Source organism: Prosopis cineraria, unplaced genomic scaffold (assembly GCF_029017545.1).
Source record: "Prosopis cineraria cultivar Desert tree isolate PC_DT_omini unplaced genomic scaffold, ASM2901754v1 PC8, whole genome shotgun sequence".
NCBI classification, from domain to species: domain Eukaryota; kingdom Viridiplantae; phylum Streptophyta; class Magnoliopsida; order Fabales; family Fabaceae; genus Prosopis; species Prosopis cineraria.
In genome coordinates, this window is record NW_026555339.1 from 12,900,367 (window position 1) to 12,918,957 (window position 18,591).

Below are 18,591 nucleotides of genomic sequence, written 5' to 3' on the forward strand. Positions count from 1 at the left end.
AAAATTAGTCTTATCAGTATTATCTTGTGGATAACTGTGTGCAAATATTTTTCTGCTGTATGAATCTATGGGCTTTAAAATGATCTAATTTGATTCAATTATACAATGATTTGAGATGTTCTACTAGTATTTATTAAGAATAAATAAATTAAATTGGTTTGGAACAATATATGATTTTTAAAAGATTTCACTATGAAGTAGATTTAATTTGACGTACTTTTAAATTTTTGTATTCAGGTATTTTTTTTATATTTATTCATTCACAAATCTTGATTAATTAAATCTTAAAAAAAATAAATTTCATGTAGTTATCTTCAATTAGAATCAATTTACACATTCCGAGAAATACACAGTTTGTTTATCACCATCCTTTTTTTGAATTTTATCAATCCTACGTAGAAAAATGGAGACAACAATCTTGTTTTCTTCTCAAGTTCTCAGTTTACCACGAGATGAGAATATTTTATTTTAAATATTAATGTTTAAATATTTAGATTTTAGCTTCTTGACGTGTTGTCATTTGGTCCATGTGATAAGAATAATAAAATAAAAAGGGAATAATTTGAATTCGAAGAATCAGATTCCAAAATTGCAGATCGAAATCTTATCAAACACTCCAAAAGTAAAGTAGAATAATTTCTGATATGGCCCATTATTGCATGTTGCTGCATTAGTTTTCAAATTAGGTATCATTGAACTCTGTCCCCTTGATTAAAATAAAATAAAACAACTTTATCCCCTAGCATCCCACTTTTATAAAGCGACAGTCTGCTAAAATTTTTAAATTTGAAATCACTTAAATTTTACTTCAAGTTTTCAAATTTATACAAATTCTAGCTCTTTAAGATAAAAATGAAATTACATAGATAATTCGTTTGTTTTATTAAAAAGAAATCTTATTTTTTAACTTTCAAAATATTCACAAATATGATCATTAAAAATACGATCGAGATTTGCTTAATTCTAGAAAAAATAAAAGAAGTTCATATAATTGTTTTTTTAAATTTCAAGGATGGTTTATGGATTTTGAATGCAGACATGAGGTCTACATGCTTATAGTAAATTTTTTGGATAGTTTGATGGTCATTTTGTTAAAAAATATAAAAATAAATTGTAACTTTGATTAACATAATGTTGTTATAGACATTGCTGATCAATGGAAGGGGACAATTCAATTGTTCATTGGGTGCTAAATTTATGAACACAAGCCTTCCTCAATGCAACTTCAAAGGAGGTGAAGAATGTGCTCCTCAGATTCTTCATGTTCTTCCAAACAAGACTTACAGAATCCGAATTGCGAGCACCACTTCCTTGGCTTCCCTCAACTTTGCCATCTCTGTAAGTTTCTCTCTCTCTCTCTCTCTACATACACATAAAAAATTTAAGGGTATTATCACTGCTCGCTCATATTGGTTGGAATTGTTATGTATTACAGTTGGGCAGCAATTTTTTTTATTTTTTTAAATTTTTATTCACCTTCAACATGCATATCATCAAATTTGTTATAAAGGAACCACTACAATGCATGCTTTTTTACATTTGTTAAAGATACTCTTTTGCATCAATTCTACAATTGCTGAAAAAACAACCGGTGCAGAAGTTGATATGATTTTTTCAAAAAATATTGTCACTTTTTACATCAATCGAGTTTTAAATAATCTGTGTAAAAAGTCTTTTCCATATCGGTTAAGGAATCGATGTAAACAATCTTCCAAATTTTCATCATATTTATGATAATGCTACTGTGTCTTTTTACATCAATTTTTCACCTGATGTAGAAAGTAGGTGTAGAAAGATAATTTTAATTTATAGAAGCGAGTTGTTTAGATTTAATATTTTATATAAAATATTATTAAAATTTTATGATTATTTCTATAGTAAACATTTTAATGTTTTAAAATGTGCACATCACGGTATTAATGTTAATTTTTCATGCTAATTAAAAATTTTAATATTAATATTCTCATAATACTGTTTTAGTGTTTGACTTTGATGTGGCCACTCAAAAGCTTCATTGTGTTCCCATTAATGGGAGACAAAAAAAGACAGCACCACTAGGGTCAACATATAGGAGGAATCATCAATTGGCGATTCCTTGTCATGAGAAAATTTAGTCATATCTAAGTTTGGTTATAATTCAATGAAGGTAAATTTGACACAAATTTATTTAAATGAAATTTTGTATAGGATTTTGAGATGAATTTTTTGGTTCATGACTCAGTTTTTTTTTCTTTTCTAAATTTCATATAGATTTGGAGATGATGAAAATGTTATTAATTTTTTTACTAAATATTATTATATTTATCTTAATAAATGTAAAATAAAAACAGGTACTATCAACTTTTAAGGTTTAGACTTAGACAAACATTGTAACTTAAAAATATAAAATAATAAAAAGTAAAAAAAAAAGTGTTAAGCAAAGGTTTTCGCACTTCTTAAGAGATACACCGCGTGTTCTTTTTCAACAAGTCAATGATATCTAGATTTAGCACCGTCTTTTCTGATTTTTTAATTTACTTTAGTTGAAAGTTTCACATCAAATATAACTTTTTCGATTTTGAATTATAAACGTGTCATGGTCTCTAGAAAAAATGACATTTGGAGATAAAATAAAGAGTGCGTGTGTGGGGACAAAAATTGTCGATGGGCTTGGAAACCAAGTCTATATCTTACTTCAATCTTAACGACTGTACAATTTTTTAATGAAACCCTACCAACTTTTTTTTATCTTGCAATAACAATAATTTAATTTTGTTTGCTTCTCAGTTATATAATTAATATTAATATTGATTTGATATTTACTTAACAAGCAGTCTCCCAGTCCAATAGATTATAGACGAAGGCTATTTATTTAATCCATTTATTTATAGTCTAAATCTAGTGTTTCTGGAGTGCTGATTGTCAAAATTTTCGTAAGACACTTCAAGAAAAAGAATGGATTTTTTTTATATCCACTTTTCTTCTCTCTTGTTTCCTCGAATTTATAATAACTTTGCAATATAATTAGAAATGCTCTATTATACTTATATAATTATTATCTATCTATTTAAAGTTTAATTCTAATTTTTTTTTTCGTTTCATAGATATACAAATACATGTGCATCTGGTTCTTTAAAGTCACAACTCTTGCATCAAACTTGCTCTCTAATTTTATAATTCTTCAGCATTTTTCATCACAAGTCACACACACCTTAACCGTACAAGATGATAATTAATCATAATCATAATTCATAACATTTGTTTGTGTCTATCTAAATCAATTCGCTGTCTATTTTATTTATCTCTGACAAAGAAAATTCATCATCCATGGTATAACCAAATTATCATAAATTATTTCTTCAGAATCACAAACTGGTGGTGGTGGAAGTTGATGGTAACTACGTGCAACCATTCGAGGTGGACGACATTGACATATACTCTGGCGAGAGCTACTCCGTCCTCTTAATCACCAACCAAAACCCTAACCAAAATTATTGGATCACTGCCGGAGTTCGAGCTCGAAAACCGAACACTACTCAAGCTCTAACGATCCTAAACTACAAAACCATCTCTGCTTCAGTATACCCTATTACTCCACCCCCAGTAATTCCTCTTTGGAATGATTTTAATCGAAGCAAAACCTTCACTAAGAAAATCTTTGCCCTAATGGGAACCCCACAACCTCCAAAGTACTCACACAAAAGAATTCTCCTTCTCAACACACAAAACCGAATCAATGGATTCATCAAATGGTCCATCAACAACATCTCCTTAAGCCTCCCTTCAACCCCATACCTAGGCTCCATCAAGTTCAACCTCAAGGATGTGTTCGATCAGCGACCTCCACCAAAGACCTTCCCGCAAGACTATGACATCATGAACCCGGCGAAAAACCCTAATTCAACAACCGGGAATGGGGTGTACATGTTCCAGAAGGATGAGGTGGTGGATGTGATATTACAGAACGCGAACATGTTGAGTGCAAATAGCAGTGAGATCCACCCATGGCATTTGCATGGACATGATTTTTGGGTTTTAGGGTATGGAGAAGGGAAGTTTAAGGAAGAAGATGAGAAGATGTTCAACTTGAAGAACCCTCCATTGAGAAACACTGCAGCTATATTTCCTTATGGATGGACTGCCCTAAGGTTTAAGGCAGACAATCCTGGGGTCTGGGCTTTTCATTGTCACATAGAGCCTCACTTGCATATGGGGATGGGTGTGATTTTTGCTGAAGGAGTTCAGCATGTGAAGAGAATTCCTAGCGAGGCGCTTACTTGTGGACTTACAGGGAAGTTTCTCATAAGCAAGAACAATCATTATTGAGACTAGGGCTTTAATTTAATTTTCTCAGCTTTATCTGAAATCTTATTAATTATAATATTGAGAGTTGTTCTTCTTGTGAGATGCGGTGTTGTAGCATTAATATTTTTTTTTGGGCTTTTTCTTTTTGTTCTTGCTCAAAGCAAATTTGGGTAAAATGTTAGTTTGATGAGACTGTGATTGTTAATTACTCAATTGTAACATCTTGCAGAAGCCTTCTGTAATGATAAAATTAAGGTTCATCTTCACAATGTGTCTTCGTCCATTGTTCGTCGCAATGTGCAGTACGCTTCCTCAAGTGTCCACGGCTTAGCTTGCAATCGTGTCCTTCGTGACATTATTTGCAAGCTTACATGATAAGAGTCGTGGGGGAGCATCTTGGTGTGATTGGTGTGATAATGCTAATCACCCTGTCTGAATAATCTAGATTTAATTTTTTTAATTTTATATTTATTAAAATAAATTTTTTCAAATTTTTTAATTAATAATTTATTATCAATCAAGACAGTATTTAGTCTAGATAATCCAATTTAATTTTTATATTTTTATAAATTGGCCATACATATGTATTATGGATAGTTTAGATTTAATATTAATTTTTTTATAATTTTAATAAATATAATATTAAAATTAAAAATAAAGATAATATTCTAATTGGTACCTTTTTAAAAAATAATTTTAAATTTAGACTGTCTAGAATAAATCTAGTTAGTCAATTTATAAAATTAAAAAATAAATATTAAATTTAAACAATGCAAATTAAATCCAGACTATCTAGCAGATACTAAATTAAAATTAAAATTTTTCATAAATTATTATTTTATAATAAAAATAAAAAAATAAATTAAAATTTTAAGTTTGGACCATTCATATTAAATCATTTAGATGGTCCAAATCTTATCAGGTCGATGAACATTGAATATGGTTTTGATAATGTAGTGTTGGGAGTTAGTAATGTTAGATCCATATACAAGTAAATATTAAATGAATTATTAGTCCCGAAACCTAGTTATAAATGAATTAAGATGCTTAAGAGGGGGCACGCGCATACATGCCTATATGTATATATGTGTATATATTATTTTCTATTTTTTATTACTATTTATTATTTTCATCATTATTTTTGATATAATATATTGATCTTATGACTATCATAAATTGTTTTTATAACTTAATCATATTGGTGAACAAGAGTGAACGAATGTCTCTTTAAATTTTGAAGATGCCAAAATTTTTTTTAGTGATTTTATAATCTAAACTCAATCTGCTAAGACTGCTCAACCAAAATAACAACAACAACAACAATACAAAGTCTTTGAAAATTTTATTCATTGAATTAGAAAAAAGAACTGACGTTCATTTCGTTCACAATTCTTTTATCTTTACAACTTTTTAATTCTTTTAAGCAAAAAAAGTAAAACTCTTTCATTGTGAAAAGAATCATCATCATTATCATCCAACGAGACTTGCCATTTTAGACCATCATCGGTAGAATTTTCCAATTGAAGACTAATATTACAACATACATCAACAGCATGAAGTTAATTTGATAAAGACACATCATGAGAAGCTTATTTGTGAATTAAAAGTAGTTTACCTAGAAAACTTAGAAGCACATAAATAAGGTTTTGTTTAAGATCATGATGAACTCAATGTTCTATAAAGGGATAGAATTTGAAATTCCCCTCCTAATTCCAATTAATGTCACATTAGTTTGATGAGAGAGATTGATGCCCTCTATTATTATATTACTCACGGATGATAATCCATTGGTTTAGGACTGACTAGTAACACAGGGAAAGTATAATCAGTAACACATGTTCCTCTCCTATATAAATAAACTAGTCATCTCTCCTTCTTCTTAGTTTTGAGAAATATCAAACATTTTAATTTAATTCTAAGAGTTGTTTGCTCCGTGTCTTGTATAATTAATTAGATCTGTATACATACATACATACATACATACATATTATATATATATATATGCATGTCTCACGCTTTAATAATGGTGAGACAAATTTAATAATGGCTGTGCTTCATAGTATATTGTTGCCCTCTGTTTCTCAATCTCTACCTCTGTGTTTTATCTTTTCTTTATTGGCTTAGAATTTAAGCGAATGATCCAGAAAATTCTGGCACCACACCATACTCTGTGTTCATTCATATCTTATGTTTTTTTTTTTTTTTCAATCCTTGTTATCGTTGGTCTGTTTAAGTTTGTTGAAAAACAGCCTTGTGCTAACATTTTTCAACACCAGAGGCAGAGCATCTTCTTCAGTATTATAATTAATTAGAGCTATATATATAGTTTATCACATATATAATTCATATCTATGTTTACCATTTTTCAAATACGTCAGTTATCACATATTGCAATCCCCTAGATACTTGATTACATAAAAAGGCTTACTTACATTGTCACATTCATTCATATCCTCCTCTGTAATGTTAAGAGAAATGATCATCATTCTCCGTTACTTTGCTGCATTATCGTCGTCGACTGTACAAATAGGAGAAAAATTACAATCTCGAAATAGATATTGCAAAAAATATAGAATGAGCGTCAGAGGAAAATATGCAGCATGTGTCAACAACGTTTCATCCTCATGTTTTCGAAAAAGAATGTGCATTTCAAGTTATTATGGGTACCGGCTTCTGGAGATCAAGGTTTGAAGAGCAGCGAGTGTGGCTTCGGAGAACATGGGGCAATCCTTAACAGTTAAGATAACATAGCCTTGGAAGTAGGTTGTAGTAGAACCCTTCTTGGATTTCAACTTCACAATTAAAAAGTCCCTCTAACTGACAGTACTCTTTTATTTTTAGAGAAAGCAATGACGGAAGATGTTGAGTAGAGGGCAGAGAGGGGAAGAGCCATTTCAACTTTTTGCATTTAATGACATAAAGCACTTGAAGTTGTGGGAAGCAACAGAAGGAAGAAGAGGATACATTTGGAAAGTGAGGCTCTGATGACATTATTTCCTCCAACTCTTCACATTCTGATATGTCTAGATACCGCAAACATGGTAGGCTTCTGATGACAGTGTTGGAAAAGATACACTTCAATTTCTTGCATCCTTTCACCTCTAACTCCTTAAGATTTTGGAAGCTGATGAAAGTGGGACCCTCCCGTTCACACATGAGGTTGGTTGATTCTTTCAATAACAACTGCTCTACTCTTGAGGTCAAGATCATCAATTTTTCTTCATTTACAGGCAACTGTTTTCCCACATCTGCTGTAGTTTGGATTTTTGAATTTTCCGTAGAAACCTGTGGGAATTGCAACTTCAGTTAACAAAAAGAGAAATTTATCCACATCAATCAAATTGAATGCTAAAAGTTTTTTTTATTTCTACTAGGATTTAAAATGTTGATTCAATATGTTGTAAATAGAAATTCATGAATACCCAACAAATTTTATACAGATATTCAAATGTGTTTGTATCAATGTGTGATTACTGCAGGGAAAATAGAAATCAATTTCTAATTAGTTTAGCTTACTATAAAATGACTTTTCATCAAAATATTTCTAATCATGCATCTAGTATATTTTCTTAGTGTCTTACCTCTCATTATACCTTAAAAGTTCCCTATTTAGGGCTCGTTTATTTCAACTTATTCTATGAGAAAATCACTTATTTTTTGAAACAAAATTCTATTTTGAGAATTTTTATGTTGTTTGATTAAACTTTTTAAAATAATCAGAATTAAAAAAGCATAGATTTCTCTTCTTTTTTTAAAAGAACTAACTTTGAATAGCTTTTAAAAATAATCTAATGAGGTAAATAAGAGATAATGCTTTATGAATGTAGGATATACGAAGATATATAATAAAATTTTAAAATAATTAAATAATAAATCATTTTAAAAAAACTAAAATCAAGGAAGATATTATCAAATTTAAAATTCAACAAACTAATAATCACTTTTTTATTATTTTAACTGAACATAAAATCATGTTTTCTTTTTATAAAAATTTCTATAAAATAAATCTTTTTTTATAAAATCTATAAACTATTTAAAAATCACTTATTTTTTAATGTTAAACAAAGAAGCCCTTTATGCACTTCCAGCTAGCAAAATGGCACATATATGATTCCAATCCATATATTATTCTAATCAACATGATATAAAATATTCATTCTTACTGATATTGTTCTCAATTGTTGAAGAGCCCATCCCAAACTTGAATCAACAAATTTGGGACAATTCCATATGTCAATGTTGCTCAACTGCACCTGAATTTGCATCCCTTGACAAACATTGACGAAATTTGCAAATTTCTAAGTATTATCGTCCTCAAGCTTGAAAGCACAATCTTCTCACTATAGTTGGCTTCATCTTCACTACTATGTCCAAAAATCACCTCCAATTCCTCACAATCAGATAAGGTTAAAGAACTCAATTTGGGAAGATTGTTATGGACAATGGTGCTTATTGAGAATAAAAACTTCAACTCCTGGCATCGAATCATTTCTAAGGACTGGAGATGTTGAAAGGCCAAAACTTGTGTGGGAACAAGACCTCCTAACATTTGTTGTTTCAATATTAACATTTTTGAGTCCTTCGTTTCTTCTTGATCGTCATCGCCCATGACTTGAAACTAATGATCAACTCTAGGACTTTGAATATCAAGTTCTCTAACATTTAAAACAGGGAGTGGAAGATTGAGAGCTTCATTATTACTTAATTGGCTCCATTTCAAAGCGTACTCCCTTACAAGTCTCTGTATATATCAAGGATCAAAGGAGGGGGGGAAAGCATTATTAGTTCCTTGAAAAGATAAGGAAAAGAAAAAGAGATTAAATTAACTAATATCTTCATTTTATCTTTAATTTGGTTGCTTAAATATGTACATGCTGCTGTGATTATTTTGTATATATTTACTAAACTAGAAATATGTAATGCATTGCATAGATGAAAGTTCTTCGCTCTCCAACTCCTATTGTTAGAACTTAGAACAATCATTGATGATCACTATTGTCACATAAAATCACATAACATATTATATTATAAGAACAATTTACATCTTATATTGGTAGCACTAAAATGGTCTCTATTTGATAAACTAAACCTCAGTTCTTCCAGCCTGTTCCATATGTATATAATAGGATGAAAAATATATGCAAAAAGGAAAGAAAAATTATGTGAAAATAACTAGAAACATATAAAGAACAATAAAGGAATATTTCATTAGCATATATATGTAAGTAAATATCTACTGCATATGCATGTGAAAGTAATGAATTCATTGGACCAGAGAAAATTAACTTAAATTAACAAAACATTCCAAAAAAAAAACCAAAACTTTTTTTTAAGGAAATAGAAAACATTAAATACTCACCTAGCATCAATTAAATTAATACACTGCAAAATAAAACATAGACGAGATTTGCAATATGAAAGAGGAAGCATATAGAGAACCCACAAGTGTAGAATATTACATACCCGATCTTTAGTCCACTCAATAGTTGCACTCTTAATTGGCATAAATTTTGGGCAGTCATACACCCCAACTTCGCAAAATTCCCCCATCTGCAACGTAAAATGTTGGCAAACATGAACGAGTCTTGGAAGCTCTCGAAGTGTTATTTCTTTCAAGTTTGGGAACATAATCTTCATTTCATTGTCAATGTCATGATCTTCAATATTAGAACACCTAAAAATTTCTTCCAGCTGAGAAGAATCTGATATGATTAAAGTGCTTAGTTGTGGAAGCAATGAGGTAGCAGCATTGATCACGAAAGATAAAATAAATTTCAGCTTATTGCAGTTTTTGATTTCCAAACACCTCAATTTCAACAGACAAGCTTCAGTTATGGATACATTCTTCTCATTTTCTTCATTTCCTAGAAAAATTGCCTCCAATTCCTCACAGTCAGATATGGCTATCTTACGTAACACCAGAAGACTTTGACAAATATGAGCAGAGAACACAAATTTCAACCGATCACATCTTTCCAAAGTTAATTCTTTAAGGTATTGAAATGTTGGAATATGCTCTTCAATCCCAGTCTGATAGAGGAAATTGGATTCTGCTGAACAATTATTACGAAGATCAATCTTTTCAATAGCTGCCAATGGCTTGTGCTCTTCATTCCTCAATTGAAGGCCCTTAAATTCCTGCAATTCCTTTGTATGAAAGAGGGGAAGAAAGGGAAGAAAAGAAAAAGAAAAAGAATCAACATATTTCCTAAAAAAAATGATAAATCAGGATTTATTAAAAATCAATTCGTGCTGGTGTAGTCTTCTAGCATAGACTTAGCATCAATTTTTAGATAATTCAAACAAACAATGAACAGCCATATCAATACATTTCATGATGAAGTTAAGGAAAAAATTATGATAATGTGCCCAAGAGTGAATATTTTTTGTGGGCCATGAAATGATAAATAAATTAAATGAACAAATATTAAATAACAAAATATAATTGCTTGATTATCAATGTATTGAAATATTTTGCAATGATGGTGGTTGTGGAATACAACGACAAATTGGAGCACCAAATTAAAAGGGGTAACAAATAATGCAACGCAAGGCGCAACGAACAATTACTTTTTCGCTCAAAAGAGTACTATTACTTCTATTAATGTTTAGATTGATAGATTCATGTTTAGATTTTTATTCGAATTTAAAATATTATATTTAAATGTTTAGATTTTTATTCAAATTTAAAATCTTATATTTAAAATTTATATATTTAAATTCCTTTATTTGATTAGTATAAAAATTGTAAGTTAAAAAATAATAATAAAAAGGAAGATGTGAACTGAAAAGATGAGGAGAATGAGAGGCTAGGAGTGACTAACATTTCAAATAACATTAAGACTTTTTTAAGAAAAAAATGTTAGGGATTTTAGTCATGAGGATATCGAAGTAAATTGATTGTCATTTAATCCCTTATTTTATTTATAATTTAACTAGTTTTTCATAGTAAATTTTGACTCCTGTATGCCTTTTTGGTAGCGTAATTAATTAGACAGAATATCGATAGTTTAATAAATGACGTAATGGAGCATAATATACATTCTTTATTGATATTGGTAACTTTATTTTTGACTTGCATAATATGTGGAGCACTTCTAAACCAAAAGCAAAATGGGATTAAATTAAAATAAAATGACTAATGACGTTTGATATTTTCTTGACACGGAAATAGCAAGCTTATTAAGAATTCAAATTTATGCGTCATTTTCTTATTTCATTTCTCATTTTAAATAATAAAATGTGAATGAGTAAGTACTAATTAATAGACTAGATCATCACCCTGCAGTATGCATTCACATGAACATTACTACATGCTATTTCACACATGCTGAAAAAAATATAATTATGCGAGCAAAGATATTGAAAACAACTTCAGTTCTTTTAAACATTTTATAAAAATCAAATTAAAGCATCAAATAGTAGATGCATACCATATTTGGACAATCCAAGCAGACTACTTCCTTTATAGATGGGCACCTTAAATGATACCTTTCTAAGCAAATTCTGACAAGATTTGGGAGTCTTTTTAGTGAGAGATATTCCAAGAGAGGAAGAAATAACTGAGTCTCATTTTGATCATGCACTGATTGTTCTTCTCCGCCATCTAATACATGCTTCAATTCACTGCACTCCTCTATTTCAAGCTTCTTTAGGGATAATAGAGTGCAAGCAACAGAGACATGGAAGAGAGATGTCAACATCGGACATTTGAACATCTAGAGAAACTTAAGGTTGCCTAAATTGCAGTCAGCAGGGAACATGTGGAGCAACTGAGGGCAATTAGATATACTTAGACTTTCAAGGTTTTGGAACAAGCTAAGAGGAGAAGGACCATGGCATAGTTGTTTTAAATTATCCATATCCTTCAATTTCAATTCACGCAATCTTGGGACAACCACATTGTTATGAAGAGTAGTTTCATCAATAATGCAATCTATCTCTGAACAACATTGAAGATGGAGTTTAGTTAACTCATTCATGTCTCCCACAACTTCAACCATATTAGGAATGAAAGTTTTGCAGCCTCCTTGAAGCTCAAAAAATTGAAATGTAGTTGCTCTTTGTGAAAGATATTTGATTATTTCACTTGACATAGAGGTATTTAGCTTACCCAAGCATAAAGATCGTGTGTCTTCATTCCAAAACTGAACGTTTTTGCCACAATAATCCCCCATTTCTAACTTGTACCTTCTCATTTTCGTCAAAGCATTGGTACATATAAGGTATTCACAGCAACATTTTTTTTCTGGAAGTGGAACGTGTGGATAAACATACCATTCTTCTAGTTGTGAACACATTCCTATTACTTTATAACGACACTCATCTATTGTACAATTTGATAAATCGAGCAACTTCAGCTTTTGAATCCCATTTGGAAGCTTTTCAAATTTACTACCTTGCAAGTCAAGAATTTCAAGTCTTATAAGACTTACCACAAAAGAGATGTCACCTAAATTCAAATTTCTCAACCTCAAAGTTCAAAGATTAAACAATTGTTGCATTGATTGAGGCTTCACCTTCAATGAGAGATGTGAATATTTTTCATTAATAACAGCCACCACCTTGAGCCCTTTTACACCTTCAAATGATGCATGTGATAAATCCAAGGATATGGTTGAGTGTAATAATAGAATCTCAAGTTTTGGAGCATTCAACTGAGAAGGAAATTGAAGTGATTCCTTGTGATGATACTATTAACTTACTGCATGGCAATCCTTTACCACTTCATCATGAAGAAATTCTTTCAGTTCTTTTATACAGTTTACCTTGATGGTACGATCCTCATTAGATGCTATCCATAATGCTCATTAAAAAATCTCCTCCTTGCTTTGCTTTCACTGTGAGCGTCAGCCCCTTAAAAAAATTATATATATATATATATATATATAGGCTAGGCCAAAATATAATTTTTTATCCCTATAGTTTTATTGAGTTTTGTTATTAGTTTTTATAATTTTATTATTATTTTTAATATTTATAGAAACTAAAACTATTGAAAAAAATTAAAAATATAGGGACCTAAAGAATAAAAGCCACCCAGTCTTTCTGAAGCTATAGGGGTTGAAAATACTGAAAAAGAAATATAGGGACTAAAAAAAGATTCAATAAAATTATAGGGATCGATAATTGTATTTTTCCCTTATCTAAATTTAATTTTTTTAAAAAAAATTATGTTTAGTTTTCAAATGTTAAGAAATTATTTATACTTGACTTAAAGTTAAAAGAAAAAAATAGACTTCATGCTACCTAAATAAGTAAATGATAAAAGAGGACTAAAAAATGGATAATTATTTTAAAATTTCTAGGATTTAATAAGTAAAGTTAAATAATTAAAAATTTTTAAATTATGTGATTAACAAATAATGTAATTCAGTTAAGAAAATTGAGGAAGCCATAAATTTAACGAGTAAAGTTAAGTAATTAACAAATCATATTAAAAAATCAACAAATAAAATTAGGTGATTAACTAGTAATATAATAATCAAGGTTTGAAAATAATATTTATTATATATATATATATATATATATATTATGTATGTATGTATGGATGATTAAAGGTGCTCAATGGCTAAGTGGTTTTCACCTTTTCGGTGAGCTATGGGATCTGGTTTTTTCTTTTAAAAATAAATAAAAGATATTTTGATCATTTTTTTATAAAAATAATTTTAATTTACTCTATTGAGTAAATTATTTTATATTTATTTTAAAGTAAAACACCATATTAAATAGGAATATATATGAAAAGATAGGGTTAGTTTGAAGACAAGTAATTAATTTATTGAGAGTGAGATTCGGTTAAATATACCTTACATTTTTAATTAGAGGGAGTATAATTTTAGATTTTGTTGGGTTTTATTTATGAATAAATCTCATCCTTGGTTTTTAAATGAAATTCTTCAATTAAATCTGCTGATGATGATTTAGCTCCCCAAATATGTAACGGATAACAGTATTTAAAAACCACAATTACTCTGTTATGCTTTTTTTTTTTTTTAGCTTTCCCTTCTATCAAAACAAAAACCACAATTACTGAATTACGAAAAGTGTTTACTGTTTAGTGTATTATATTCTTCTTCTTTTTTTTTTTACCCTGAATACTACATGATATTCCACAGTTTTATTTCTTTTGTCCATTCAAGGTTTAATAATTAGTCTTTTTATTTAGGCACTCTATTTTTTTAAAATAAAATATGGAGTTTAAGTAATGTTCTTGCCTTACCCTAACATGTCACTTCTTCAATAATCACGTGAAATTTTAGACATCTTTCTGACATTTGATTTTTTGATAAAAAGATTAAAATACTCACGTTTTAAATTAAAATAATAATTACTTGTTTGTTTTAATCATCACAAAAAAATAATTATTATTTAACTTAAAGTAATTATGATTATTTATAATCCTTAAATTTTAATCAATAAAAATTTTGTACATGTAAAGTTTTAATTACTTGTTTTATTTTATTTTAATTATTTTTAAAATAAAAGTTATTATTACTTAAATTTAAATGGTCATGGCTTTATGTCAGCACTGGGCACAATTTCTCTCCTAGGTTTCCCAAATATGAGTGGGTCGCCACGAACTGCACTGCAAAGGCAAACTCTGCCTGGGGCTCCCCCTTCCCTCATCACTGGAGGGATCTTCGCATGATGGCAATGCAATCGACAGGTCTCTTTTCTCGGCTTAGGTCGGGTGAGAACGAGAGGCAGTTTTGGCGCGTTTGGTTAATGTGTCTGTATGGGGGTGGGTGAGTAGATGGAATCGAGACGTGATGGCAGAAATTCTAAAGCATGGAGGATCTATGAAACAGAGGTGGTAGGTGATCATCAGATTTGGAGCGGATTGCGTGATAGAGTTGGGCTACAGGCGACTAAAAATGGGAGGCACTCTGATGGTACGAAAATGGTGGACAACCTCCGTTGGGTGCTATCGGATATTAATTCTAATCGGGGGCAATGATCGAAGGGGGTTTCAAGTTGATCAGATGGGGATCTTTGGGGCTGGAGGATTTGGGATTCGATATTCAGAGGTTATTGTTTCATTTAATTCGAAGATTTGAATCCCTTTCTTGGTGGTATAACGTTTTCACTTACTTTTCCTTTGCAATCTCCTTTTTGCCCCACATGGAAGTAGTGGATGGTGCTGTCCTGTATGTTAGAAGCCACTCTTGGCATAACTAAGCTCTTTCTTGTTCTGTGGGATCCAGTGAAGGGGATGAGCATTGTTTTACATCGTGTGATCCTCCTCTCCTTTGTGCAGAAATGCATCTGCTAAGAATTTTTTTGGAGCTCACATTTATTGGTGTTAGCAGTTTTAGGTAATGGGTGGAACAATGTTCTTTGATTATAACTTGTGTGAGAAGGAGCTACGTTTCAGTCGAGTCTAAGATGTTTGCCTTGTATTTTTGGTGGAGGGCTTTAGCTTGCTTGGTACGGGTTCTTTTTTTAATTTGGAAATGTATTGAGTTGGACATGGTTTTTGTGTTTGCTAAAAAGAGTTATGATCCTTTGAGTATTATTTAAATTGTATCTGATTCTCTGGATTCATGCTGGATAGCTAATGGTTGGATAAGAGCAAGAATTGATGCCAAGAGCACGGATAGTAGATTGTTGAAGGCTTTAAACGAGAGGCTAAGTGTAAGAAGTGGTTTGGGGAAGTATTCTTTGTTTAAAGATGTTTTTGCTTTGTTCTCTGGTTTAAGGGTCTTTTGTGGATGGTCTAGCAGAGGTTTTGGTTCAATTTGTTTGTCTTCCACTAGTTCACACTATTCAAGGAGAAATTTTTAGCCCAAAATAGGGCTATCTAATTCTAGTGCAGGAATTTATCAATCTTGGCAAAGCTCTTGACCCTTGTTGCTTCGAGTGGATTCCAAAACTCTATATTGCAGCTGCTATTGGGTGTGCTCAAGCTCCACTTAGGGAGGAGTGCTCGAAAGATTGGGTGTTGCAACCCCCTTCTCCCGTGATAAAAATCCTAATTGATGATGTCTAAAGGGTAGGAGTCTTTGTTCTTGTTTTTGTTCCTTTGTTCTAGCTTTCATTTTCTTGCTTTTTGCTTGCTGTTGCTACTCTTTTGCTGCTTCCGCCTTAGCTGCTTGGTTGATAAATATACTTTTCTTTGCTGCCAAAAAGTAGTCATTGCTATTTACAGCTCAATGAATCAAAAATTTTCAGAAAAAAAAGTTGTAATGGCTAGTCATTGTTTAGACTAAAGTAATTATTGATATTTACTTTTAATTTTTTGATGTTAGAAATGTTACTTTTTTATTTTAAATTGAGATATTTTAGTCATCTCATAAAAATCATTAATGTCAGATTTCTAAAAACTTGAAAAGAATTGAAGCACTTATCTTATTATCATTTACATATTTTAGAGTGATTTTTTTGTCATTTTTTCTTGACTTTATATGGGAACGTACTTATAAAAACTTAAAAAGATAATATTGTCACCTGGTTTCGACCTGGCTAGACTCAAGTTTTAATAACCAGAGTCTGTTTATTGAGACATTCAGTTTTTTAAAAATAAAATAAGGAGCTTATGTCTGCCATATCAAGATTATTATGAAAAGAAAGGAAAATTACAACGTTAGATCACTAAAAGATTATTTTTTTAAGAAAAACAATGTAAACAGATTCTAATTTTCTCTTTCAGGATCAAAAAACTAAAATAAAAATAAACTTATACATAAAATGACATAAATATCTTTATTTAAAAAAAAATTATTTTCCCAAGGAAGAATTTCAATTAATCACTATTTTTTCTTTAATATAAGGTTTATATGGTATTAATTATGAAAGAAAATGTAGTGCTAAATTAAGATTTTTTTTTTATTTAGATAGGGATTCAATTAAATATTTATTCTATTTTTAGACAAAATTAATAATTTAACTAACATTGATAGTTAGAGGTACTTTATGGTTAGAGACTGAAAAGAGTGCTTCAATAGCCAGTTATTTACAAATCAGACTCAACAAATTCTGTTGTCACATTGTAGGATTTTGAGATTTAAGTGAGATAAAATACTAAAATTTAATGACCAATATCTTTATTGAATGACTGAGAAAAATTATTAACATTACCGGTAAAACATTTAATATCACATGTTAATTATCTTGTGTTACTTGTTAAGTAAATAGCATTATCTAAATTGTTTTAAATCCATCTATCATAACTTGTTAAATTTTTAACTTTATATGTAAAATTGCTGACATTACCATAAGCTCCAATTTTTTTTTTAAGTATTTTTGCATCATAACCGTTAAAAAAAATTATAACCTTCTTAACCCAAGGAAATAAAACCTTTCATGAAGTTGGAATATTCCCAATTTTCCAGACTTATTCAGATAACTTTTATTTCTCCAGTATTTTATAATCCTTTTTTCTTTTTGGGCTTTTTCATTTTGTTCTTGTTCCGAGAGAATTAGGGTAACTTGTTAGTCTGCTGAGCCTGGGATTGTTAATTAGTCAATTGTAACTTCTTCAGAAGCCTGTAATAATAAAAGCTTAAATTTTTCCTTTTTTTGTTAATATTAATTATTTTATTTCTATTTATCATATAATATATGGATCTTATGATTATCATGAAATTTTTTTATATTTATTTGACATTTTAAATTAATTTTCAATATGTTAAAATAATTTATATGTGTTAATATACATATATATAATTTAAAAAATGATTACTATTTATATAAAATTTTTGTTTTCAATTTTTTAATTTCACTTGGAATTTTAAATTAATTTTGGCTAAAGTGTATCTTTAGTCTTTTAATTTTTACACACAATTTTCATTTTCATCCCCTAACTTTATAAAGTATTTTCTGATTATTTAACTAACACTGTTAGTTTCATCACAAAAAAATTTTACATTAAAATTTTAAATATTAACAAATATTTTTAAATATTAATGTATTAAATTTAATTTTTTTAACAATAATGATTGATACAAAAAATAAACTGAAAACATACTTTATAAAATTAATAGACTAAATTAAAATTTTATATAAAATTAGAGAATTAAAAGTATATTTTTACCATTACTTTTTAATATGTTAAAATATTTTACATATGTTAGTATATGTAATTTAAAAAATAATTTATAGTTATTTTAATTTTTTTCAAGTTGGGCTAGGCCCAAGTCAAATTGGCTTTTGTATATTGGGACGGTCTCTATGAACTTACTTATTATGCATACTAGTGTACAAGAATGGTCCTTAAATTTAGGAAAGTTTTCAATAAAGATCCTTTGACCATACTTAACAAAAAAGATAATGTTAAAAAATTTGAAAATTTAATGCAATTCAAGG

General features: G+C 29.6%; 1 protein-coding gene across 1 annotated transcript; it reads left to right on the forward strand.

Annotated features, from left to right (window-relative positions):
* Window positions 1–1,143: 1,143 nt before the first annotated feature.
* LOC129318582 (L-ascorbate oxidase-like) lies at window positions 1,144–4,553 on the forward strand (the record flags this gene model as incomplete). The annotated part of the gene is given in 2 exon segments (XM_054963429.1): window positions 1,144–1,338; window positions 3,343–4,553. Coding segments are annotated over 2 exon segments (1,158 nt in total), but the record flags the coding sequence as incomplete, so codon positions are not given.
* Between the last annotated feature and the right edge of the window lie 14,038 nt (window positions 4,554–18,591).